Below are 27,257 nucleotides of genomic sequence, written 5' to 3'. Positions count from 1 at the left end.
TCTTCCATTTCTTAGTTTTCCGCTTGTTTCACGAAATCTCCCACTGTTCTTTCTAGCAGTGCTATATAAATTTATTTTTTCTTTTTTTTTTTTTCACCACTCTCCCTTGCTCTTTTCAGCTTTTCTTTTGCTGAGTCTCAACTCTTCAGGGATTCACACAGAGAAATCAATTTTGCTTGGCCTCTTTGCCTTTGGAAGGGAACATAGGCATATATAAATATTCACATGCGGCTATTTCAGATCCTCAGCTTAGGGACTGAACTAGTGGATGAGCTGTTCTTCTGTTTGATCATGAGGCCTGTATACATGCGTCTCTATGGATGATTTCTCTCTTTCCCTCTGCGTCCCGTTTTCCACAACTCTTTCCTCGCTACCTTGTTTTCTCCCTTTAATTCCTTCCTTAACTTCTCACATTCCCTTGATCGTCCTTAACAGCATCTTTTATCTTTTAATTTCTTCTGCCTCCTATCACCTTCCCTTTCTCAACTTTATTCCTTTCTATTCCTTTGATCGCTCTTTCCTTCTGTCTTTTATCGTTAGTAATTCCCTTCCCTTCCTGTTCTCGTCATCCTTCCTTTCCTCCTCACTTATTACCTTATCGCCTTTGTCCTTAGCCTTTTCCATCTAGTCTTCACTTTCCTATTTTTCTTCCTAACTTATTTCTGCTAATCCTTTCTTCCTAAGTGCCATCCATCTCCCTTCTCATTCCTTCGTCCCTCTTCTTCCTTAATGAGATCCTCTCTTGCTTCATCATTCTTTTTATTGTTGTATCATTAATACTGCTTTCTTTTTATTACTTGTCATTCTTCCTTTCCTTATTACTTTGCTCCTTTTGTTTATTTGTTTCTTCCCTCCTTCCATTCACTCGTCTTTCCTCCCTCAACCTCACCAGCCATTCTCTATTGTTCTCATATATATATGTATATATATATATATATATATATACATATATATACCTTTATTTTAAATACCTTCATAATTAATGTATCCGTGTGACTTCTGTTTTAGAAACTGATTAATATTTAATATTCTCCCTGAACTCATTGAGGCAGAAGCTCCGTGCTCTAATTTCAACGGCACTCTTCATCACAAGTAGTGTCTCTACATGTATGAGCACAAACTGCAGCCGAGCTTCGCTTGGGACACATGCAGCGATCGACCGAACACAACTCGGAGCTGATGCTGCAGCCACCCATATTATGCCCACTTCCTCTCCCCTGGCTGCTGGTCTGTTTGGTACTGATAACTACTTCATGGATTTCTTTCGCAGATATCTCCACCCTCTGCCTTTAAATCCTTGTGCTTTACTCTCTCTGTCTCTCTCTCTCTCCCAATTGTCAGCTTTGTTTTACAAACAGAGCAGTGATACTGTCTCTCAGAGGCACACCTCTTCCCCTGCCCTAGCCGGCTGTCAGGCTGGATCTGCTGTGACAGTGGGCATACTTGGTACACCAGTGTACACGCACATATAGTACACAAACATGCACACACATGGAGCAGTCCTTTGCCTTGTGCAAACACGCATGCATAAATGTGAACACTACTGTGCAAACAATCAAAGTAGATGTAGCACACGCTCTGTTTGACCTCACCTTGGCCTGACACATGACACCTCCCTCGCAGCCTCACGGCTAATACGGCTCGACAGGTGTGTATATCTTTTGAGTTTGTGCGTGTGTGCGTGCGTGCGTGCGTGCGTGCGTGCGTGCGTGCGTGCGTGCGTGCGTGCGTGCGTGCGTGCGTGCGCTTACAGTCATTCTGATGCATATTTTATATGAGGCTGCTGAGTGTATGAGTGAAACTAGGACATGAAGGGTGGGTGTGTTTCTCTCCCAGCAGTAGATGAATGTGTGTACTTATTCCATTACCTTTTTCACTTTTTAACCATTTTTCTTTCCTTTCATTGCCTTATCATTCAGCCTCAGGGCTCATTTTGGAGGTCTGTCTATTAGCCACACACACACACACACACACACACACACACACGCACAGACAGATGTGCATATGTACTAACAAAAGGGAGGCAAACAAACACAGACCACCTCAGCCATTTGAGGACACTTTCTGTTTAATGTTATTTATAAACAGCTTTTGAGTCTGGCATTGTTTGATAACCACATACAAAACATTTGGGTTGCACAAAGGAAGAGAGAAGAGGAAAAGAATAAGAGATAGAGGAGGGGAAGGAGGGAACAACAAGGGTGGAAGAGAAAGGTGGAGAGGGAGGAAGAGAATAAGCAGGGAGGGCGGTGGGGAGGAGGAGGAAGAGGGGAGGGAAAGACAGAGGGATGAATAGGATGGTAGAAAGAATAGAGGAGGAGCAGGAGGGGGACAGTGCAGTGTACCGTTTATCTTGAATGAGTCAGCAAAACAAAAAAATACAGAACTAAAAAAAAAATGAAATAATGATAATAATCATAGTAAATAAAAAATATAGTTCCAGCCCCTAGCTCCCTGTTTATTTTTTCGGGAACTACCGAGACACAACGGCGAGTTTCTCTTTTCTTTCTTTCTTTTTTTTTTTTTTTTTTTGTACAAAAAAAGTCATCCTCACAGGAATAAACACACACAATTTTTTTACATCACCTCTGGGTTTTCACAGCAGCACAAACATGTTCACCAGTAGGGGTCTCTAATCCTACATGTCGGGAGAACGACACCAGTGACGGGCTTCGGTATGTCCCCAACATTTAGATAGATAGACACGAAAAGGCCGGGCTCAGCGGGAGACAAACACAAGCAGGGTGCAAACATGGCCCTGCTCTTGCAGTCCCATCCAAACCACACATTTTTAGGTTTCCAGCTCACCGAACGAATAATTTGTTGTGCTTTTTGTCAGCATTTTAGCTTTTAAGCTAGGTCATCCTTTGCATACAAGGGCGGCTCCTTTTTTAAAATGGAATTCATAACTTGGTAATGCTATAAGAAATAAAGAGACACTTAGCATTACTGGCTAGTTAAGGTACCCGGATGGCCCGTGTGTCATCTGTACAGGTTTTTACCTCTTGTAATCGAGCACTTGAGACTTTGGGGTGAATGACTCTGAAACAGTTCAGGTCTAAAGTCAATACCTAGACAGCATCTGTGGAGCTCTGCTCTGGGATTTGAAAGCCCTGGACTGACAGGAGTTAGTAGTGGGACAGGAAGGCTGTGAAGGTGATCGGGCTTTGTTAGGGGTGTGTGTGCGCTTGAACCGCTCCAGTTCATACAGGGCACCGTTTCCCATGGTCCTCTCTGTCCTTGTTATTTCCTGAAGAAGAAATCCCGAGCCTCAGAAAGGGGCTCTTCTCGGAAGTAGCAGCTTTAAAATCCAACTCTCCAATCAGGGCTTACAGATTGTCAAGTCCATCTGTTTTGGAGCACACTAAACACACCAGAGAGGACAAAGAAAGAAATTCAGTAGCAGTTTGTCTGTCCCTTTGCCCCTTGATGATCGTCACAGATTCTGAACTGCTTTTATTTTCCAGTTTCAGTAATTGCAGGAGATCTATTGCCGTGTTGTGGTGGTCGTCAGTACTCCTCCCTGATTGTAGGGCCTTTTTTTCTGGGTTTGAAACCCTCCCGTGAATATTTGGATTGAATCATCTGCTTGAAGGATATATATTTTTTCCATTAGCCTCCACAGCATTAAAGAGGAAAGTGCATAACAGTTTCTGGGAGTCCGAAGTTTTGTGAGCCAAGCTCACGCCTTTTCCTTGGCCTGCATGAGCTGACCTTTCGGGCTCCTTGAGGCCTCAATTTTGTAGCCAGTGAGGTTGAAGAGCAAATTAACTCACCCCTTACTTATATGGTTTGTCTTCGTTGGCCACTGGCTCTCAATAGGCACTCTTGCTATCTAGTGTCGTTCTACCCGCATGGCTTTAGCGTTTTTTTGTTTTTGTGGACACACACTCATACAAACAGTAACACAGTTACAACTTGTTCGCTCACTCGCTCATTTACACTGACTGTGACTGGTTGGCTCTTAAAATGATAGATTAGTTCTGAATGGCTTTTAAGTTGATGGGTTGCAAGGACAATGAACACCTTTTTAACAGGACTCGTTTGAAGAAATGTCAGTTATATAGATGTGTCACAACTCCAGTGGTGTTTTTTAGTGGAGTTTAGACTGAAAGCCTAAAGGATACGTGCGATGTGCGTTAAAGTAGGTTCAACTTCCTGTGAGACATGTAAGTAAAACCACTGTATTAGTAGATATATAGTGATTATAGTTATTACTTCTGAAACGATGACTCATTTTACTGCCACTTCTTTCACAAGTATTTTGTTTCTGGATCTTAAGGTGCAGTTGAGTGTGCTGTGTGACAGTTATGAATGACTGTGCCTTTGTCTCAGCGTGAGTGACAGATGGAGGGCGCGCCGAGAGAGTACTGTTGTGTCAAGAGGGCTAAACATAGAGACTGAGCCTTGAAGTGTTTTGATCCTTACTGTGTGTAATTCTTGCTATTATTTGAATATTGGCTTGTTATTTTATGTGGCTGTACAGTTTTTATAAGTACATAAATTCAGTGGAGCAACCAGTGCCGCAGAGACAAATGTAAAGTTTTCCTGTTGTTTCCCTTGGTGACATCATCAAAGCGATGGGCTAAATAGTTTTCCCTGACTTCCATGTTTGATTATGACTCGTAGAGTTTCCTGCCTTAATACCGCAGGGATACTTCGACAGTAGATATTTAATAATGTTCTTTATACACAGTCATGTACACACACAGTTATGCACACATGCCTCATTTAAAGAGCCAGGGCAGGGTGGTTCAGGAGAATGAGTCATAAGGTTGCATCACCAGCACAAAAGTGTCCATTTCCTGTCTCAGCGTAGGATCACAAAAACGAGTGACAGCAGCAGAGCTGATGGTAAACAGAAAATATCATCTGCAAGGTGTGATCCTGCTTTATTATTAGCTCTCTGGACCCCACTTGGTGGGCCGACAGAAGTTCTGGGGATGCACTTGTTCTTCCTCCTTGCAGTTGCAGACAGGTCATATTTACCTTCATCTGGAGAATAGTCTTTCTCACCCCCCTCCCGTAGTACCTGCACCTCATTGAGCCCCCCTTTGGCTTTGCGGCCCCGGCGGGTACAGTTTCTGCGGCCTCCCTTGGGTGGCCGTGGCAGGGGCGAGGGTGAAGGCAAGCTGTACTGGTCCCCGTGGGGCAAGTACGGCCGCTGATGGTGGTTGTGATGGTTTCTGTGACGATTCAGGTGGTTCAAAGACTCTCCGTGCTCCATCTCCCCACCCGGGGCACCATGTGCATGACCCTCGCCTGACAAGCAACTGGGCAGCTCCTCTTTCTTCAGTGATTTCAGGTCCTTCCCAGACAGCTCTGGTGGTGAAACACACATCAGAGAGGAGGTGGACCCTCTGAACCTCCGCAGCCAATCCCAAAGCGTCAGGGCCTTGCAGTCACACTCCCAGGGGTTGTCGTTAAGTCGTAGGTACTCCAGGGCTGGCAGTAGAGTCAAGCTGGCACCAGATAACTCCGTCAGGGAGTTGTTAAACAGGTACAGGGTGGTGAGGCGCCGCAGGTCATGGAACGCCTGACGGTCAACCCACTGGATTCGGTTCTGGTGGAGCAGCAGACGGTCTAAGACTCCCAGACCACGGAAAGTGTTCTGACGAAGGCTCCATAGTCGATTGCCATGCAGGAAGAGATGACTGAGGTTCAGCAGGTCGATGAACAGATCGTCCTCCAGGAACTCTAACTGGTTGTCCTGCCAGGATGTAAGGGAAGGAGGAAAGGTAAAACCAGAAGCTTAAAATGGGGTGCAGTCCATTGCAATTTTACATTAATTAGCTGTATTGTGATTTATTTTTCATTGAAAAAACATTCTTATTACTATTGTAACATTGATTTGAGCAATAGTATGCCCTTTTATGGCTTTTAACTCAGTTCCGACATCACAAAAGAAACCAATAACATCACAATATTATACAATTTACAACCCAAAGAATAGGTTTGTCTTTGAGGTCGAGGACTCGATTAAAGGTAAGGGGCCAATGACTAATGGTTGTGGGTGATCTACTCACAACTAGCTGTGGTTTTCCGTATGTGTGACAAGCTTTTGCATCAAACAGTCAAGCTGTAACCTTTACCCTTCTCACTCAGTGTCAATATTAATTGATTTTTCCCGTCAATAATATGGATAGGAGATCCTTTTCATATAGCACAAGCTTTTCTCCTCATAAACCCACCATGTAATTAATTAAATCATACACTCCATCCTGGATTTCAATCTGTGCTGTTTTGACCACAGAAGCTAGACTGTAGGTTGCTTTAGTGTGAGGGCTGCTTTGTAGTATTTTCCCTGCACTCAGGATAACAGCTAGCATTTGATCAGCATCCAATTCATAGGCGGTAAGTGCTGAGCCAGGCTGATGGACAGATTACACCATAATGCGATTGTGGTTGCAGATGCAATATACAGTAGAGATAAAAGGAGGCTGTTATCCATGTACCTGTAGGTAGAGATACTGAAGATTATGGAGGCCCGCAAAGATCCCTGGAGGCAGGCTGATCAGGCCACAGTGGTATAGGTGCAGGGCGTGTAGCCTCCCCAGGCCCAGGAAAGTGTCTGAAGCGATGGCATTCAGGTGCCGGTTGTCCCCAAGGTCGAGCTCCTCCAGGCGGTCAAAGCCGTGGAAGGTGGACGGTTGTATGTAGGAGATGTTGTTGGAGTAAAGCCACAACATGGTGGTGGTGGGCGAGAAGTGTCCGCGAAGCAGCCGCTGGATCTTGTTGTTCTGCAGGAAGACGCGCTCGCTCTGGGCGGGGATGCCCTCGGGCACGGCATGGAAGTTGTGGGCCTGGCAGGAGACGGTGCTAGGTGAAGTGTAGCAGATACAGTGGCGAGGGCAGGGCAGAGAGAGATCCAGGCCACACAGCACCAAGAGTAACTCCACCCCACCATAACCTGGGAGAGGAGAGGAGAGGAGGAGGAAGATGAAACAGAGATACAAAGAGACGGAGGGGGAAGAGAGCGTGAGAGAAAGACAAGCAGAATTAATTGAATTCATACAGCAGAGCTCCTGTTATCAGACGCATCTTAAATGAAAAACTCATTGCTCTCAGTTTACAAGGACAACAATAGGCATGGTTCAGTGCAGACAAATTACAACGCTGACACAAATCTCTTACAAACACACACACACGTACGCACACAAACACTCATGTATTGTTTCGTGAGCCCATTCTGCTCACATATTTTTCAATCATTCCCAAACTGTTTACCCTTAACCTTAACCTTGCCTACTTAAACTGTGTCAAAACCCAAAATCTAAACCCAGGGGAGCATTTTTGTTCATGCTTTGTAAAAACCTTGAAAATTCTGAAGAGGCCCCCTCACCACCACAAACAGACGCATAAAAACTCTGCTCAGGTATACAAACCTTTTGGAGCAGAGTTGTGTGTGGTGTTGTGTTTTTTGTTGTTGTGCGGTAGTATGATTGTCACAGATGTACGCACATATTTATTTTTGTGTTCCTTGGACCAATCTTGATGACACGACACACACACAGACACACACAGCATCCTATCACGCATCACACAGTGTTATATCCTTTGGTTAAAGGCGACAGAAAATCGATGCTACTCCTGCTTACAAGTGAGCACGCACCACACCTGTAATACATTCCCACAATAAGGGAAACCGAGAAAAGGGGATAGAGAGAGGTGGTGGAGGATGAAGCGGGAATCATCTGCAGCATGCCTGTGAAGTGGATATTACTTTTTGTTTTCAAGTCTCACTCTTTTTTTTTTTTCCCCCACCTTGGATCATTCCAGTGTTTGATGTATTGTGGGGGCCGGAGGAGAAAAAAGTGGGTAAAGGAAAAAGATGCTGATCCGGGGGAGTAATTTCTGAACAGAAAAAGGGGGAGAAACGATGCAACACATGTCAGTCAGCACATGATGTTCATTCATGTGCTGACATGTGTCCGTGTGTGTGTGTGTGTGTGTGTGTGACACGGACAGATGTGATGGACAGATGTCAGGTTGACCAGGACACTGCTGCTCTGTAAAGAACAACATGTTCGGAAATGTCAGCGCAGGACAGAGCGGTATTATCCAGTGTGGTACACATGTGTCTGTGCAGCCGTGTACACTTGTGTAACCACGTATGCACAGGTACCATAATGTGTCTGTGCGTCTTTGTTCATATGTCTCTCTATATATGTTCCATTTTATCTGTAGCATATTGTGAGAGCAGTGTGTGTTGTATTTGACAAGGCTGACCTTTTCATCAAAAAAAGAAGACAAACACACACACACACACTCACACAACAGCTGTCGTCACAGCAGCCCATCTTCTATCCTGTTGTACCAACAACAAATCAATACTGTGCAACCCTCTTTAATACTGTATGAATTGAACAATAAATGAAATGTTTATTACTTATTGTAAACATTATTTACAACTTTCTATTATGAGCCAAAATTAGACTTAAGTTTGAAGTCTTCATTATGTTTGGAAGCATGGCTTTATGGATGGCAATGTCTGTCTGTCGGTTAGTTAACCACTTTAGTCCAGACTGAAAAATCTCAACATCTACTGCATAAATTTCCATGACATTTTGTACAGAAATTAATAATTATGCTAACACGCTAAATTAAGATTTAGACATTGATAAACATTATACCTGCTAAACATCAACATGTCATTGTGACATATATTATATATATATATATATATATATATTAGTTAACACTTGTAGTGATATTGTTGACATGTTTAACAACACCATGAATAGATTCTCTCTCTGCTTCTACCATCCAGTCTTTGCAGCTGTATCATACGAAGTGAAATATTTAAATTTGCACTATTACATCAAATGGAGCATCATTTTATACACATTTCCATTCAGCTTGACGAGATCTTTTGATTTAAACAGTTTGCCATTTGACACGTGCTTGTATTGATTGACCCACTGTTGGGTTGGAGGAGGATTGAATAATAAATATTAAGCAATGATCAATTCACATTTATTATTGATGCTAATGCTGTAGAGTTCTTCTGCAGCATGTGCAACCCACTCCCTCCGTCGTCTCCTTTCCTCTCTTTCCCCCCCCCCTCCTCCTCTCACTGTTATGTGTTTCACACTGTTTTTTTCCCTCACAGCCCATCTATAGGTTTGATTGGTCAAATGTTATTGCTGTAACATACAGTGTGTATTCAGTCCCTTGGGGTATCAAAGCTATTTTATCTCCCTGTTCTGTCCTCCTCTGCTTTATCTTTCCATCTGTGTTGCCCTTTGCTTCATGCTTCTCTGGTTCCTTTCTCCAGTACGTTAACACTTCCCTTCCTCCACAGCTTTATTTTCATGTGCTGCTCTGCCCCGCCTGCTGTGTCTGTTAATTAGGTATAAAGCAGCTATTAGCTACTTTTTTTAAGTGAGTGTGGAAGAATGTACTATATGCATGTCCATATGTATCTGTGGCTGAGCTGTATTTTCTCGTCTTGAAAAGAAGCACATCTTGACCTTTTTTGCCTCACGTTTTATTAGATGTTTTGCGCTTATAGATTTATTTGAAACAAATGACATTGACGTGACATTTAGCTCTTAGGTCTTTATGTCTTGGTAAAGTGCGTTCTACATGCGACTACTAGAAGGGGTTCAGTAAATGCAAGTTAAAACCATCACTGCAATTTTCTTTGTTCAAACCTTAACTGCGTCACAAATGACAACTGTGATTTCTCAGCTGTTAGTGTTAAGTTTACAAAGTTAAATGCACCAATGGGGTGCTCCCACTGGTCCCATTATTATTATTTTTTTTTCAGTACAAGTCTGCTTGACATGTACTTGTGATAGTGCTTCTAGCGTTAGTTTGCATTTCCAATTGCTTCTGCTTCTGTTGCCTTCTGTTTACCCCTGCAGTCTTTCATTTTTTCCTTTTTGTATTTTCATCATCGTTGCTTTATATCTGACTTCCTCCTTTCCCCTTTTGCCTCTTTCATTCTTTCCAATTATATCCTCTATCTTTCTGCTATTCATTGTGTGATATAGTGTTTACTTGTGTGTTTGAAAAAATGAGTGTCCCTAGTTGCACATGTATACGTTGTTGAAATGTGTCCAGATGTGTGTACATCTCTGCTCGCTTGCAGATGAACTGTGGGTGTTTAAAGTTTTCAGATTGAGGGATAGAAGTGACGATATTAGAAAGAAAAGCTGCTGACTGCCATATGGCTTTGACACCGGGGGCAGCAAATCTCCCACCAGCATCCAGTCGTTCAAGCATTTTATTTATTTATCATTTGTCTCGTATCACATGGAATTATCTCTTTTAGTAAGGCAGTAAAAGTGAAAAAAAGGTTTACACTTTCAATAGTACAGTATAAACATTTAGATAATGCTTAACCTGTTCTCAGCACCAGCGAGGGAAAACCTCCAATCCTGCATCAACAACAATTCTTTTCAAATGTTGTAAACATGTTTTCAAACATCTTAACTCCAAGTCAGCACATCCTTGGATTTACTACTGTAGATTTTTGACTGCCTTCGGCTGCGCAGCGGTAGCGCAGCCTGGAATACATAAATAGACAACTAATTGCAAATCAGCAATTAGCAGAGGCATCAAGCTGGCATTAAGCCAAGCCTCAAACCTGTAACAACTCCCAGTAAGGAGTGCCAAGGTACATAAAAATCTGTTTCACCAGTAATTCTTCATAACTGCCATAACTTCATACTGCTGTTGAATTAGAAAATGAATCAGGGTAAGTTTCCATTAAAGTGATTGGTGCCTGGTGTGAATCTGAAGAGGTGTAATGTTTTAAAGCTCATTTGATACCGAACGCCTTCTTAAGATTGAAATATTTTTAGTGATTTTTGTCAACCAGGTGCCCTGTTGAACAAAGATGGAGAGCAGTATGTGGGCTGCAGCTTAATTGTCTCATGTTTGCACTAAATCTTTTGCAAATTTTACAACTTGACCATGGGAAATGCAACATCTCTGCTGCTCATCTAACATGTATGAAACACCTTAACAATAACGCTGGACAATTACAGTAAACTCCACAGTCACTACATACATAAACAGTATGTACATTCACACAGTACATAAGTATGTGGACACCCGAACATTACACCCACACAGCATGTAATTGTTGATCATCTCTTTCCATGGGCATTCATTTTCTGCGATGGAGCGCCCCCATAGCTCAGGGTGTCAACAGTGTCCTCGGAGTCCAGCCAGGGACCCTTTGTTTCATCTCTCTCTCCCTCATTTCCTGGCGTCTCTCCACTGTCTGCATAAAGGCTTAAAATTTCCCCCAAAAAACTTTAAATAATAATCCGATGCTACACTATAACAGCCTCCACTCCTTTGGAAAAGCTTCTCACAAGATTTCTGCACCTGGCTGCAGGGATTTGCATTAGTGAGATCAGACACTGATGTCGAGTGATAAGGCTGGGCTCACAGTCGGAGTTCCATTTAATCCCAAAGGTGTTGGATCAGGTTGAGGTCAGAGGTCAGGGCTCCGTGCAGGCCTGGACCAAACTGGGAGAGCCATTTATTTATGGACCTGGCTTTTCTGATACATACCTTCCCCAAACTGTTTTGTTTGGTAGCACACTATTGTCTTAAAGTTGAACTGAAATTAAAATGATTTTTCAGAAATCAGCATAAATATCGTACATTTTTTGGTCAAAATTGTAATTGCCAAAACAATTTCGTGACAGCGCCCCCTACATTAGTGTTCCCCGCAGGGCTGTGAATTTTTGGTTCTGACTGATCATGTGTTTGATTGGTCGAATATCTGGGAACTAAAAATAATTTCTAATATTGCTACAAGTATACGACTCAGCAGGTGTTGAAATATCATGATACTAAAAGTAAAATCTAACGGGAATCAGTGCTAACGTTAGCAAGCTAAACTGACTTGCTTCCACTTTCTGAGTGAAATACAAACGTAATAGCACAGCAGGTCCACCCAAATTTTGTAAAGGGACAGATGTCTTAAATCATTGACAGTACATTTGTTTTCCACAAATGTGACAGAAAAGTGGAAAATTATACACAAGTAGTTTATAATCCCTTATACAAAGATTATGGAGAATACAAATTTCAGTTCAACCTAAAATATCTGTATTGTGTAGCAATAATAACATTTCCCTTATTGGAATTGCAGATTTCCTTATTGGAGAGGGGTGTCCACATACTTTTGGCCGTATCGTGTAATTCTACTCTTAGAAAAATGATAGAGTGCGGGCTACTAAACCACACGGCCGAAGATGTTTTGCTGTTCAAATTCCAGCTTGATTGGATCATAATCACACGGCTGATGATGTCCTTTTGTCCTCTGGGTTAGTATACACGCATGGCTTTCACTTTATACCAGTAATTGTCCATTTCAGCAAGTGATGCCTTTTTAATCAAAACTCTCTCTCTCATTTTCTCCCTTGCTCTCTCAGTCTCTGCGTCCGTTTCCCGCTGGTTGTTTGTCTAAATTCTCATCTTAGCTTCCCCGGTTAGATATTTGCTGAAAGCTTCATCAAGCACAGCCAGGGTTCAATTACAAGAGCCATCTCCCTCTTCTGTCTCTCTCCCATCCCTCCACACCATTCATAATGTGCACAGAAAAAACACACACAGAAAAGAAAAGGAAAAAACAACAACACATAAGCACATACACATGCTGCTTGTCAGGCCATCATCACAACTCCCTCCCAACTACAACTTGGCATCTGGAGGAGACACCTGCCACTCTTTCTGGCAAACACAAGGAAAGTAACAGAGCAGGGAAGGTAAGAGAGGGAGGGAAAGGGAGAGGAGGAGAGCCAGAGAGGGGAGGAATGGGCAATATCATACTCAAAGGGAATGAGGAGCTCTTAAAACATGAAAGCAGAGGCAAGGGGAGAGAGGCACAGCGTGGCGGTGTGGGAGGGAAAGAGCAGAGCGAGTGAGACTGTAGCTAAAAAAAGGATGATGGGGATGACAGGGATCAACTGCGAAGCGTAGACCATTATATAGCTAGGTGTGTAAATGTCTGTCTGCACTGCACAGAACACAACTGTGACTTCTGATGAATTGCCAACTAATCCTATGACCTTCTGTGACGTGAGTCAGACAAACACTTGCAAATTGATTACACATAACACACGCATACTTACTTGCAGAGTGGAAAAAAAACATTTAGTCACACTGAAACACACTGAAACGTATTCTCTTGTGCTTCCAGGTGTGCACACACACACACACACACACACACGTGCACGCAGGCCGCAGGCGCATACACCCACATACAGACACAGATCATCAACCCTAATTAAGCAGCAGTGGCAGGATTTAACCAGAAAAAAAAAAAAAAAAAAGAGGAAAACAGTGAAAAAGGAGCAAAATGAGAATCGAATTTACAAAAATGGCGAAGAGGCAAAGAGTGAGAGAGGGTGCAGGAGGGACGGCGGCTTGCTCAGACGCTCAATATAGATGCTGCTCCTCTCTTGTTGGTGGTTGATTTAGCTTAGCATAATCCCAAAGATCATTTAGCGTTGCTCATTCAAATGGTGATAAATCTCTGGCAGAGTTAATGAGAGATTTAAATGGCGTCATTGCCTCAAAGACACAGCTGAAATATCTCTGCACTATATAATCCTCCCCTCTCATGTAATGTAGTGCATAACCATTACATCCATCTTCATACTGGAGACAAATCAGGTCAATATTGCCGGCTCTGCACCACTGATCCTCTGTGGCCCAAGAATTACAGTTTTGTAGTCTTGAAAGTTTCCACTTCTGTGACACCCCAAACAAAAAAAAATTCAAACAAAGCTCACAAGCAAATCACTTTCTGACGGGGCAGGGTGGCAGTAACAATTGATTTCTTGAAATAGATGTGATGGTAGCTACACCCCTGTCTTGATTCCTGACCCTGTCTGCTTACAAAGCATCATAGAAGCCTTTAGGACATGGCTTGAAGAACAAAAATATTGAAGACCCTAAAAGAGTTTACGCATCCAAATCTACCAGAATCTACTCTTTCAAATGTATTTTGTTTCTATGTTTTGCTCATTGTGGAATTTGGGACAAGCCTTGGAAATGTTACTGTTTTACTTATTCATGAGTAAAGCAGTTAAATGGATGGATGTTTTATCCAATTTACTACAAATCATGTGTATTAGAGCTGAAATGATTCATTGATTAGTCCATTGGCGGACATTAATCAGCAACAATTATGATAATTGATTAATCACTCACTGACTATGGTACGACAGAAACTGGTTCCAGCGGCCTAAATTTGCATAACTGCAGCCTCTTTAACCTCGGGATCTCCAGCACAGCGGTGTTGTCTGCCTTTGTCCAGCAGGGAAGCAAAGTGCTTAAACTTGAAAGAAAAATCGATGTTCATTATCATGAAGCACCTCAAGTGGTACCTCGCCTGTTTAACAAATCTGAGAAAGCCTGCACGAAAGCTATTTTTCAAGGTATCTAGATATCTTATAATTAGTGTCGGTCCTGTGCGGTCTATTCTCCACTGCCTGACACTCGGAGGTCTGATTTTCTGCTGCGGCCCACTCAACCTCTGGCCTGGCGTTGTGACATCTGTTCAGCACACAATATACAGGCCCATTAAAAAACACACACACTCTACTCTGATCAGGGCGATCGCATGTGTGTGGGACTGAGACAGTGAGGGAGACTGTGTGAGAGAGAGAGAGAGAGAGAGAGAGAAAATGCAAAAATAACCTCTACCCTCTTTGCATGCAGTAATTGGGTCATTTGAAAGGCTAAGCTTATCTCAACACTAATCAAGCTCTAATTATACTCAGAAAAACTTTGCCCACCCCTCCCTCCCATACACACACACACACACACACACACACACACACACACACACACACACACACACACACACACACACTCTCCACATGCATAATAAGATGATGCAGGTCACAGCTTTCCCTATTTAACTCCTGCCTATTAGTTGAGGAAAGATGCGAGCAGGAGTACAGGGCTGCAGCTGCTGCTCTCCGACTCGTCCTGTCTCACTGAGACCACGATGACAACCCAAACCGACAGGGTGACGTGTCAATGGGAAACTGGGGCCATGGTCAGACTTCGATAAGGAGGTGTGGCACCTCCTCCTCAGGCATCAAAGACCAATGCATTCAGGCACGCAAGGACACAGGAAGCCGAGACCCATGCACTCCTTAATCGACACAGATGTACACTGTATTTGGAGGAGCATCATCCAGGTGCAAAGAACTGTATTTCAACTGCTCATTTGCATTATCTCGCCACTTTTCTCTTCACTTTTTATGACCATAAGTATTATCTGAGTATCTGAGCTGCTCGTATTGAAAGAGAACCTTGTTTACTGTAAATTTCTGTGATCAGAGTCCTCTTAAAGCAGAAAACACAATGTTTGGGTGCCTGGGAACATAAAATGTGGGTGAAAGTGTTTTGTTGAAAATCAGTAACGATGAGAAGTGCAAACAAGCTTGCAGGCATGAATGCAGATGCAAAGTGACACACATACACACACACACACACACACACACACACACACACACACACTCTAAGACACAGATGTATACCCCCAGTGGAGCAAATACACACCAGTCACAGGAATTTCACAGCTGACTGACCCTGATCTGGCAGAAGGCATCTATGTCTGCTGAGATGCACACATACACACCGTATGAACGTGTGTGTGTGCAGTTTTAATATCTGTGTGTGTGTAGATCCACACTGGTTGCCCTCCTGTGTCTTGCCATCACTGGATCTGAAACGCTCTTTGGCAGATATCCTCAGTGGAGAGCGTCAAGAAATAAGCCCGTCCAACAGGCCAATGAGAAGAGGAAGAGAAAGTGCAGCATGGGGGCGAGCTGGTTCTTCTCTTAATAGCTGTTTGTCCAATTCCCCCAGCACGAGGAAAATCTCTCTTCCTCTTCTTGTGACTAAATCATTCCCTGCTCTCTACTCTACACCGCAGGTATGAATCACCCTTTGTCACCCTCCTCCGCTCTCCTCCCTGTTGTTCGTTTAGTTTCCCATCTGTCTCTATTACAAAAGACTGTTAAAAGTACATCAGGACTTATTATTGCATAAATCTCTCATAGCTATGCCTGTCTGCGCTCTCGCACCTTGTTTCCACAGTATTTGTTTTTGAGGCTCTTGGAGCGAGAAATCTCCGTCATGCTCGGGGATTACACTTGTAAATCAGACACGCACAGATTCAAGAAAAGAGAGGAGAAAAGAGGAAGGAGGCAGAAGGCGAGCGAGATGAAGGGTTGCAAATCCAAATATCTAAAATGACAAGTGAAGTGAGCGATTTCAGCACGGTGACATGTCCGAGGGATCATCTGTCACCGGGCTGTTTTATCGGATAACACGCTGTTACTGCTCACTTGATTTTGACTGAGCCAATCACAGGCAGGCATTGGCCATTTTTCAGACTGATTGGCCAAAACAAGAGCGGGAGATCGGCATCAGGTCTCTCATTAAACGGCCTCCCCATGGAGAATGATTTTAAGCACTATAGAAATGTCAGCACTTGACGCGATCAGTCTCGTTCCAAAATGAGTTATCCAGCAGCTGACGAGACCCACAGCAACAAAATGATTAATGACTTGAGAGTACAACTACATATACAGTATACTGCGGTGGAAAGAAATAGCTGGATCAGCCCCCTCCATCTAAATCCAGAGTGTCAAACTGAACTGTTTTAAATAGCTTTCAACTGACAGCAATTCAACCGTTCTCACAACACCATTAGCATGATATTAGCGTAGCAAAGTGCTACCCCCCCCCTTCGGCCCGCTTTTTTCTAGTTGACATTTTTCACACCGTGCCACTGGAGGGAAAATACATCCAGGTGGAATGACGGAGAAATAGCTGAGAGGAGACATCAGTCAGGAAATATGAGAAGGGCAGTGGAAGGGAGAGGAAGGATGTATGACGGGAGAACAGGAGGAGGTGACACAGCTTTTCTCCATCAGCTAAAGAGAGATGGATGAAGCGAGGAAGAGCAGGTCGGTGAAACTCCCTCAATCAGTCATCGGATTTGGCTAATCTGAAGGTTGCCGGTTAAACTCCGCCATCAGTCATGGTGTTTTGGCTTCTGTGAAGGTTAGAGTCATCTGGAAATGTCTCGTCCTGCTCTTCTTCTGCTTTCTGCGTTGCTGTGCATATCCCCCTGCATTTCCTTTGTGGTTCCTGTAAGGCTATTCTCTGTTTATTTCTCAACTAGCTCTTAGATTTTGATCATGAACCTGTTTGCCCATTTTGGAGGTTCTGTTTTTATATTTAATGAGATACTCCACAGAAAAAGTATAAAACACCGCCTCTAGGATTGGAAAAAGTGGCTCTAAAAAGTTTGTGGCATGCTCCTCCATGGAGGACGGCAGCTGGATTCCAGTGATGACTCAGTCACAGCGTGAAAAATGTATCTGAACATACGAGCATTCACAGAAACCTTTCAAACCTCTCCTGCAGTACAGTCATCTCTGCTGTTGAGATATCTGCTCGCTGCGTTCCAAACAATCCTCACCGTCATTAAATCACTAAATATGATACTTCACTTCGGAGCTACGAGGAATGCAATACAGAAATAGGGCTTTTAACTATGTTGTGAAGAAGCTATGAGTGTTCCTGTTTGAGAGTGTTGCAGCTTCAGTGGCGGTTTATGTATGTAAAGGCGACTGTATGCTTCGAACAAAGTGCTTGCCTGATTGTCGAACGGCGTCTGAAACCCCCTTCCTCCACACCTTTCCGATGTCAGAATTGTCCGACACTTCAACTTTCCCAAACAAACTATCCAACAAGCGTGCCCCACGCCCTGCAGTGATTGGCCAGGTGTACGACGGTGAGAAAGTAGGCAGGGTTTGAACTTCTTTTTGAACTTTTCTTGTGTATAAATGAGTGAAACTTGATTATCAGCTGATAGAGACTCATCCTCATGCCTGCCGCCTTTCTATGTTCTCTTGTTGATCTGAATTGTGACTTGAACTTTGCATTGTAATAGACAACATAAAAATAGCCAAAGGCACATGATATTTCTAAAAATAAACCAACTCGAGATTCGCTCTGTAAATAACTTCTCTGTAGTATAGTGTGAGAGGGATTAAAAGAAACATTCGACTCTTTCTGTGGTGTAAACATAGGAACACATAAACAGCATCGAGAGACGTTGTTAGGGCTGCAGTAGATTGAACGATTAAACGAAACAATTTTTCTCAATTGAATTGATTTGTTTTGCCTCAAAAAGGTCAATGTGAAGGTTCACACACAGGTGAGTTGATGAAGTGGTGAAATGTGTTCAAGACTAAAACAGCAAATGACAAATTAATTTTGGTGAATTGAACTTGGGAATCAACTCCACTGGTGCTTGATTTGAAGTATTTGAAGGGGATGTCTGATGGGGACTCTCATCTTTGACTTTTGAAGGGTCAGAAAAGTACCAGACGTTGTAACGTTTGAGTGTTGTTGATGTTTATTATTTGTTTTTTTCTCATTTTAGATGAACCAGAAAGAGTGGAGCAGAACACTTTTGGTCACATTGTTGGAGCGTCTGAATGGGTGCACACCAGAAAGGATGTGGCGTGGCATCAGCTCGCATCATCCGGGCTGTGCTTGAGGTTTCTTGGCAGTGAATATTCCCACACCCAGCCACCATAATTGAATCACTCCAATCCTCCTTTCATCCTCTTTTTGCTCTCCTCTGTTCATTCACTTCCACTTCCTTCGTCACAGTCTTTCACTCTGTCCTTCCTCTCCAGCCACACTCCCTCTCCCCCTGGCGCCTTCATTGCCATTTTCCATCCATCCACCAGCTGCCCTCGGCCTTTCCCTCCTTTCACGATCTGACTGCCCCCACCCGTTTACACGCCTGTTCCCACTTCCTCAAAACCATTTACTGCCATTCCCTACCTGTCCACCAGATGCCCTCAGCTCTGTTCACCAGACTTCCTCATCCATTTCCCTCATCAGTCACTCACTCACTACATAGACCAGCCAAGATCATTTGTCAGTTCGTCGTAGTTGCTATGTTTCTGTTTTGCCTTGTGCTTTAGAGCTTCTGTCTCCTGGACTTGAACCTGCCTTTCCAATCCGAGTCATGACATCTTGTATTCATTGCTCCAAATTATTATTAAAAAATAAGTTGTTGTTTGTTTGGGGTCTTTTTTTCTGGCCTTATGTCCACATTTTTATGCTCCCTTGTTTACTGTCTCTCTCTACTATTTGATTAATCTTCTTCAGTTGATAGTAGCAGCTCTAAGTTCATTGCCACTATTTGTTTCGGTGGAGAGCAGTTTGAATGAAAACATTTCGCAGAGAGGTCTGTGGATTATCCAGTGTAACTGGGACACTGTTTCTGGAAAGACATGTCACTGTTGAGGTTTTCAGACGTCATTTTTCAGTGCTTTGAACATCACAAAATGTAATTCGATTCACCTCCATTGTACTGGTGTGGCGGCAGAGGTTTCACAGTGAATATATCAAAGCCCCGGCAGATAAAACAAACTATCTGCATAGCTAGATACCCAAGAAGGAGAAAATATCTTGTCTGATTTGGGTGAAACGACTCTTTATGGTAGATTAGGTAGGTGGGTTAGAGTTGACAGGGTTTTGGTCTGCAAGGTTCAGTTTGTCCACATATTGAGTGCTGCCTAAGAGGCTAAACTTAGGGCAAGAAAAGCAGGAGTGTTTTTCAACAAAAGACATCTTCGTGATTCAGGATTTTGAATTAAACAAACGCTTTATTCCAGGCAGCGAGACTCCGCTCTCTCCCTAACCTGAGGCGAGCAACGAATAGAGAAGCGTACCCACAGTTCAGTGTGTCCCTGATCTTTTTTCAGCGCAGGGGCAACGGCGCTCATCACAGCTCCATAAATGTTTTGATTTTCTCCCTCAAGGCCACACACGTCGTACACGAACACGCATGTGAGCCCCCAATGAAAAACACAAAAACATGCATTCACACTCAACACTTGCACACACACAACACTATACCCACATTTATATGCTGAGAAGCTTGCAGGAAGACGCTCACATTTTTGCTTCCACAAACGTGTACTACTTGCATAGTTTCACAAACACATGCCATCCCACGCACACATATTATACATCACACCAAAAACTCTCTTTCTCTCTCTCTCACTCACACTCACACACACACGCGCACACACACACACACACACACACCAGCTGGAAATGAATTATGAATGCATATCCCCGACTCCATCCTCCTTCCCAACTCGCTGTCCGTCCACTCAATCCACCTTCACCTTGGCTACATAATCCTCTCAATTTCTCACCCGTTTTGTACCACCTTCCTCTGACCCCTCTCCCGTCTCTTCCTCCTCCCCCTCTACTCCTCCACCCCCCAAATGTGTCTTTGTATCTGAATTAGGGTTGACCCATGCAGTGTGGCTCTGAATTCTGATGCTTCATTTGTGAAGTGCTGCATTTTAAGGATTCTTTTCTAAAACTGGGCGGTGGGATGTGTGCGAGAGAGGGAATTAGTGAGAACTGATGGGGAGAGTGTGTGTGAAAGGGAGGTTTCTGGTCGACATTTTGTGTGTATCTGAGTCTACATTCAGACTAAACCCAGCTACATTTGAATAAGCTGTCTACAAGTGAAAATGACGTGTGTTTTCACGAGTGTTTTAAGTTTGTTTTTATGCCTGAACATTAGGAAAACTGCTGAATCTCTTTTTGTTCTTTTTGTTTCATCACAGCTGAACTCACGATGTAGTTGTTCACATAAATGCAACCTGTCAACTACCAGGCAACCAGAATTTACTGGGCTACTGCACTAAGACGTCAATCTTTATTTTATGATTGCAAATGAATGACAACGGCTGGGCCATGTAATCAGCTATATTGACATTTATAATGAGTGATCACAGAGAAAGTTAGAGGCGACAGGAAGTTGGCTTTTTAACTTTACTGCCACACAGCCTCTGACCAGGCACCATCATCGTATTTCAAAGCTTCTGTTTCCTTCTACAAACTAAAAGGAGAGACCTGAGTTTTTATATTCAAACATTCATTAACATGCCAAACATTCTTTGGTTTCAGCTTCTCAAATGTGAAGATTTGGTATATATGTCATACATGGTAGTGAACTGAATCCGTTTGGGTTTTAGACTGTTGGTTGGACAAAACAAACAATTTGAACACGTCGCCTTAAACTCTGGGGAATTATAATGGGCATTTCTCACTATTTTCTTACATTTTGTGGAAAAAAAACAATTAATTAGCAATTAATCCAAAATGCAATATATTGTTCCTCGCAGTCCCAGTGTGGAGAAGGCCCACAATGGAGAAGATTTAGCCAGCTTAATGTGGATATATATTTTAGATAAGATAGAACTTCATTTATCCTGAGGGAAATTGTTGTGCAGCAGTTAGAGTCCAAAGTTGGAAACAGTGCAAATATAAAGAGTGCAGATGGTCTTTTATTCAGGCAGTTGTACCACTGCTTTGTGTTGAGACAAATTGAAACACATTCATTTGAGGAGTTTGGCTTATTGCGTTAATAAAAACATGCGTATATTTGGAAAAAAGGTTTCTGGGGGAAAAAAGTATATTTTTTGGTGTTGATACCGAAACTCATGTATCGTTTCAGCACCGGTATCAAACTATACGCAGCCCTACTGAGGAGAATGAGTGAGAAATGACAAGAGAGGAACACAAGCTGATGTAGATATGTGTGTGTGTGTGTGTGTGTGTGTGTGTGTGTGTAAGAGAGAGAGAGACGGAGATGGAAAGAAACAGAAAGCTGGTTGACATTTTCCCTCCAACGAGCAGAGGGCTGGTGGGCAATGCCAGTAACATAAGTCTGTGTGTGCTTATGCATTTTACAAATGCCACTTTCTACTGCCAGCTTATGGCAGCCCTGAAGACAAACACACACACACACACACACACACACACACACACACACACGAATGAACACACACACAGACACATACACGGAGAGGAGGATTGTTACAATTGTTCTCTGCTGCAGGGGCTTGCGTGATGGTAAACTGTCTCACTGCACTGAGGTAAACTGTATGCCAGCACAACACCCCCACCCCTTTATACGCACACAAACACACACTCAAACCCGAATTTTTCTCTCTCTCTGTCTTTATCTCTCTGTTTGTCTGTCTCTCCTTTAATTAGAGCCCATATGCTAGAAGGCCCCCAGCTCTCCATGTGCCCCTTTGAAGTGAAGTAGATTAAAAAAACAAACGTTTGGAAAACCATAAATGAGCATTTGCTGAGCTGAGAATAGGGACACACACACACACACACACACACACACATTCCCAGAAATACATTATATACATTTATTAACATGCATAGACTTGCATGCGTACCGGAAACACTTCTCGGGGCAGACATGAATAAATTCATCATTGTGCAACGAAATGCATAAATACACACACAAACACACGGTCAACATATTCATATTTGATTCAATATTTCATGTGACCTCTGCCTGTTTTTATGAATGTACAGTATAACGCGTGTGCTGAGAGATAGGTAGAAATAGAAAAAACTACTAAGAGTGAGTGACTTGCCAAATGTCCTCTCAAAGAAATCCAACTTATGCTGCATTCAGGAAGAAGCATTCCCTGCTGAATGTAGAGCAGGTTTGGGAAATTGGATTTTGAAGCCATTTTGTCCACTTCTTTAACTCCATAGATTTCTCTGCTCAATGTATTCACTGCACAGGGATTTGTTACCTGTAGTGCACTGCATTATCTCTCTCTCTGGTTGGCCTTCACAAAACATACAGCGATTACACTCTGACTTGTGCGCATAACACTACACACATACACACACGCGCACAAACATCCTGCTGTGTTCAGCTGGTATTTACACCCCATCCCATAAGGCCTTGGGATCGCCCTCACAACATTCGACAATGAAGTAATCAACAGCAGTGCTTCTCAGCGGGGGAGGGGTGAGACAACCACGTACACACATTAAATATTAACAAAACACACAATGTAACCTCATCTTAAAGGAAGACTGCAGCTATTACAACTTTTCAGAAATTTAGTCATAATTTCTATTGCTAATAAAAAATATTATAAATATATAAGTTAATTGTTAAGCCCCGCCCCCCTTAGTTACAGTTGCTATGTCTGTCGAGCCTTCTGTTCTTGCACTGCACATATACTGTTTACAATAACAGCAGAAGATTTACCACCCAAAAATCCACCCAAGTCCCTCCTAAGACCTGGCATCCACATGCGTGGACATCACATTTTGGGTTATACCATAATACTTAATTCTGCTTATATGGAAATTCAAAATTGTCCCCGTATGTGGAACTACATCATGTCAACAGATGATGCTTAGTTTTTATACTTATCAGGTCCCAATAAGCCAAGATAGCAAAGAGAAATTAAGATAGAACTTGGGTCTTAGGAGGTTAAGAAACAAAATAATTTATTTGTAACTTATAATCATTTGTAGCCGACGACAGGAATTTGTCGGCTGAAACTTTCACTAGCAGATTTTACCAGCTATAGCTAGCTATCAGAGGCTAATGGTAACTCTAAAACTCTGTTTCTAAAACAAGTTGTTTAGATAATCTGGCTAAACCTTTGGTAATTTATCTGATTTTCAGACTTCTTTTGTAGCGATGTTGCCCAGATCTCAGCAATCACTTTGTTGAGAACATTATCAAAAACCAATAAAAATGAGGGCCAAAACTTTGAAAAGGAGAAGGAAGTTGCAAAAAAAACCAAAACAGGATTGTCCTTCAAACTCCTGCTGGAAACAAAAAATGATGACAAAGAGCAGACCTGAAAATGTAAATGTAAACTGCCACAAAGCAAACCTCTTGCCTCTGCAAAAAAGAGACCTGGACGACACCCCCGCAACTCAACATTCAAGAGCAACTTTTCTGCAACGTCTCCTGTGATAAGACAAAGTCTGACAGCACTTCAAGAGCAGCGAGGAGAGTGTTTTCTCTTGTTTCTCCTTCTGTCTCCTGAGGTTAAACTATTTGTTTGTTGGGTTTTAGTGGCATCTGGTCTTATGGCCATTACATAACAAAGTTCGACAGGAAGGTGAAAAGGGAGCAGTGGGAAACAACGCTCATGTGTGGGCAAGGTGTGTGCATGCATGTGCCATGTGTTTTGAGTATATGCAGGCATGTTCCTGTGTGTCAGTGATCCTCAAATCCATTTCTGTCCTCCATGTAATTAACTGCAGTCACATGTCGGCTCAGGGCTAAATCACACCCTAATTAGACCGCTAGAATGAAAACTACCTGACAGAATAGAAATCCAGAATGAGAGGATTTGGGGAACTACGGTGCATATATTCAAACTGCCACCGCAGAGCGCTGAATCACACCCGCCTGTTGACAGGACTGACTTCTTCTCTCTCATTTACATGCACACTAGAAACCAGATTACTGTTGGAAATCAGTCTGAGGCGAGAAATCACATAATGTGTTTACATGTACTCAAGTATTTACATGTAGTAATCTGGTAATTTCCTCCCTACTAACCTATTGCACAGGTTTCTGCAGGAATCGGTTTTAATCCTGATTAAACCCTTTTTGTTTTTGACTTTCTAGTTGTTGCACGTGGCCTCTTTTGTTGTTGTGCTGAACTCTGAGACAGACAGTGAGGTGCTACATTTCAGACTTACATATATTTTAAATATGAAACATGACAGGAGCTAATTCTCACCTAAATAATTTGGATGTTTTTGCTGGCTGAATTGGAAAACATTTCCCTGCTCATTTTAAGATGTTTAGGCTATTGTCTGGATATGCAAATGTTTATTCACTGTATTATGGAAAAGAAGCTTTCAATGTTGCGTCGTCTTCTAATGCATAAGGTCTAAAAAACAAATGTAGAGCAGCGTAGGTGCCGACGTACTTCACTTCCTGGGCCAGCGCAGTGTTATTTTACAGCTAAGCATAATGCTTTCCATTAAACCCACTCTGCATATGTCTAACGCCTGTTCTCCAGTGTAAGGTTATACATCCGTAAAATGTAAATTCTTGCTATAATGTGAGCGGTTTAGTCAGATCTTATAGGTCTTTATGTAGCATTATTGTAGGTTGGTATTGTAGGTCCTTAGTCTCTAAGGCAGGGGGGGAAATCTCTGTCACTCTCTGTCACACTGAAAACTACGTGTCTCCAAATTTGGTGAATTTATAATTTTTGAGATAAACAGAAGGATTAAGTGTTTCTTTATTTACTGAGTTCTTCTCTAAAGCTAAATAAAACATTTAAAAAGCGATTGGATTATTTGAAAAAAAGAAACATTGTAACAAATCTGAAAACAGTTTTTTAGCTCATGAAATGTTTTAGAGATACATGGTATTCACAGGATAGCGACAAATGCGTGTTTGTGTGCATGTGCCTGCCATAAATGAATGTTGGTTATGAATATCTGTGCAGAAGTGTGCACATGTGGATAGAAACAGAAAGACAGGGTGAAGCAGACGATGGGTTTCAGATGAGAAATCTAGATGTGTGTGAAGAGGAAAGAAGAGAGTTGTAGAAGAAACAGAGGGAAGACAGACAGGAGACAGATGACGAGAATTATGGCAACCTAAACACGAGATGAGTGAACCTGTAACTTAAAAATCACAAGACCAAATCTGTTACACTTAGCTCTCCCTCAACAGCTATTCAGGTTTCTAAAGCAACATTATCACCGACTCTCTTCTGACCTTCTGAAGCTGTTTTATCACAGCTGCACCGCAGCAAACTGTGTGCTCAGCAGCGGCCAAGTGTGTTCAAATGAATAGCATCTAAGAAGATCACAAAGTTTACAAAAATGTGTGGGTCAGTGGATATTAACAAAAAAGCAAACAAAAAGTAAACATTCCAGTTATAGCGCAAACCAGAAAATATCTATTCCTCAAAATTAGGTACCGCTGGTGGGACAAGTATATTTTTTGTGTACTGCTGTGAACTCACTTAACTTTATTTTAAAGTCAAGCCAAGATCTCAAAGTTTCCAAAGATACAGCATATTAAATCAGACTGAAGTTTGGGGAAATCGCTGTATAAAATAATACTCAAAACATCTAGAATATTTCCATTCGGTGTGATATCTGCTGCCACAAAAACATGGCGTCAAAACCTCAGTGTGCATAAAACTGCAATGAAGTTTTAGAACAAGCAGATACAAAATATATGGGACATTTTGGGTTTGTGGGGATGAAATAATAATTCAAAAACACAATTACAAAGTGCTGTACAATAAGACAATCAGCAATTTTATAAGGTGTGTTTTAAAAGGGATTTAAAACCAGATACAGAGTGTGTTGTCAAGACATGCCAGCAAAAGACTCCATCAACCTTTATTGTTTCATTTTCTTTTTTTGTTTAAATCTTAACATCTTAGCACTTGTGGTCATCATCATCATCATCATCATCTCATATGTTCAGTAAAATGATTTTATCGTACAGACAAATCTACTGTAGGAGCAGTGAAGTTTCTTCTTCACCACAGCTGGTATATAGCTTCTTCTTCTTCTGTTGTGTGCTGTTTCTCTTTGAGATCACAGTCTAATGTATTTGTGATGTGTGTGTGTGTGTGTGTTCTAGGAAGTGCACAGCGTTACACTTTACTGTACGCGGCAGAGCTGCCCTCATCCACATCCCAAAATACTGCATGGTGGGTTTTCTGCCTAGAGACAGACACACACAGAAAGATTGAGTAAGAGAGTAAAGATGAAAGAGGGAGAACAGCACAGCACAAGGCGGGTTGGGCCTCAATGAATAATAGGCAATCTATAATGGATGACAAGTTGACCAAGTTCTTTCTCTCTGTGTCTTTCTCTTTCTCTTTCCGTCTCTCTTTTGCTGTTTTTCCCTCACTTTCTCCTCTTTTCCTCTGTGCTCCTCTCTCACTGTGACACCATGTCACTGCTTTGAGGCACATGTTCTGGAAGAAGACGGCGACTGCCATCCTCCCCTGAGCCTCTTAGCTGCCTTTGGAAGAGAGCCGCTTTACTTTATGGGCTTCTCAAATCTCCTGGAGACGCTCTCTCTTCTCTCTACTTCTCAAAAAAGTCCGATTAGAGGACAAGGGATGTAAAACAGGGAGAGAGGAACGGAGGAGGAGGGGGTGTGAGAAATGACTGGAAAAATGAAGTAAACACTCATAGATTGCCACAAGAATGTAAAACAGGAAACTGTAAATGAGGAGAGACACTCTGGGGTGCAATATTTGGCACCTGTTTATGCTCTCTTCACAGAGAAATGTCATTATCCACCCAACAAATGGATAAATGATGCATTTGAAACACACAGTGAATCATTCAATGAGTAAGAGCTTTAACACAGT

The 27,257-nt window shown here is 42.4% G+C and overlaps 1 protein-coding gene across 1 annotated transcript; it reads right to left on the bottom strand.

The window, feature by feature from the left end:
* Positions 1-4,810: 4,810 nt before the first annotated feature.
* LOC139295450 (reticulon-4 receptor-like 1) lies at positions 4,811-26,879 on the bottom strand. The gene is made up of 4 exons (XM_070917644.1): positions 26,822-26,879; positions 26,545-26,598; positions 6,456-6,910; positions 4,811-5,710 (listed from the first exon to the last, which is right to left on the bottom strand). The coding sequence occupies exons 1-4, from the start codon at positions 26,877-26,879 to the stop codon at positions 4,811-4,813; spliced, it is 1,467 nt and encodes a 488-aa protein (XP_070773745.1).
* Positions 26,880-27,257: the final 378 nt, after the last annotated feature.

This window comes from Enoplosus armatus, chromosome 13 (genome assembly GCF_043641665.1).
Source record: "Enoplosus armatus isolate fEnoArm2 chromosome 13, fEnoArm2.hap1, whole genome shotgun sequence".
NCBI lineage: Eukaryota > Metazoa > Chordata > Actinopteri > Centrarchiformes > Enoplosidae > Enoplosus > Enoplosus armatus.
The sequence above is the reverse complement of the archived record's forward strand: the minus strand, read 5'-3'. Positions and strand labels throughout refer to the sequence as shown.

What these genes read in the sequence shown, in the direction of transcription:
- LOC139295450 (XM_070917644.1), bottom strand. Translation starts at nt 26,879, where the DNA reads ATGGCAGTCGCCGTCTTCTTCCAGAACATGTGCCTCAAAGCAGTGACA. An exon ending in AGCAGTGACATGGTGTCACA is followed by an intron (nt 26,599 to 26,821) that starts GTGAGAGAGGAG and finishes GTCTGTCTCTAG; the next exon opens with GCAGAAAACCCACCATGCAG. An exon ending in GATGAGGGCAGCTCTGCCGC is followed by an intron (nt 6,911 to 26,544) that starts GTACAGTAAAGT and finishes CTCCTCTCCCAG; the next exon opens with GTTATGGTGGGGTGGAGTTA.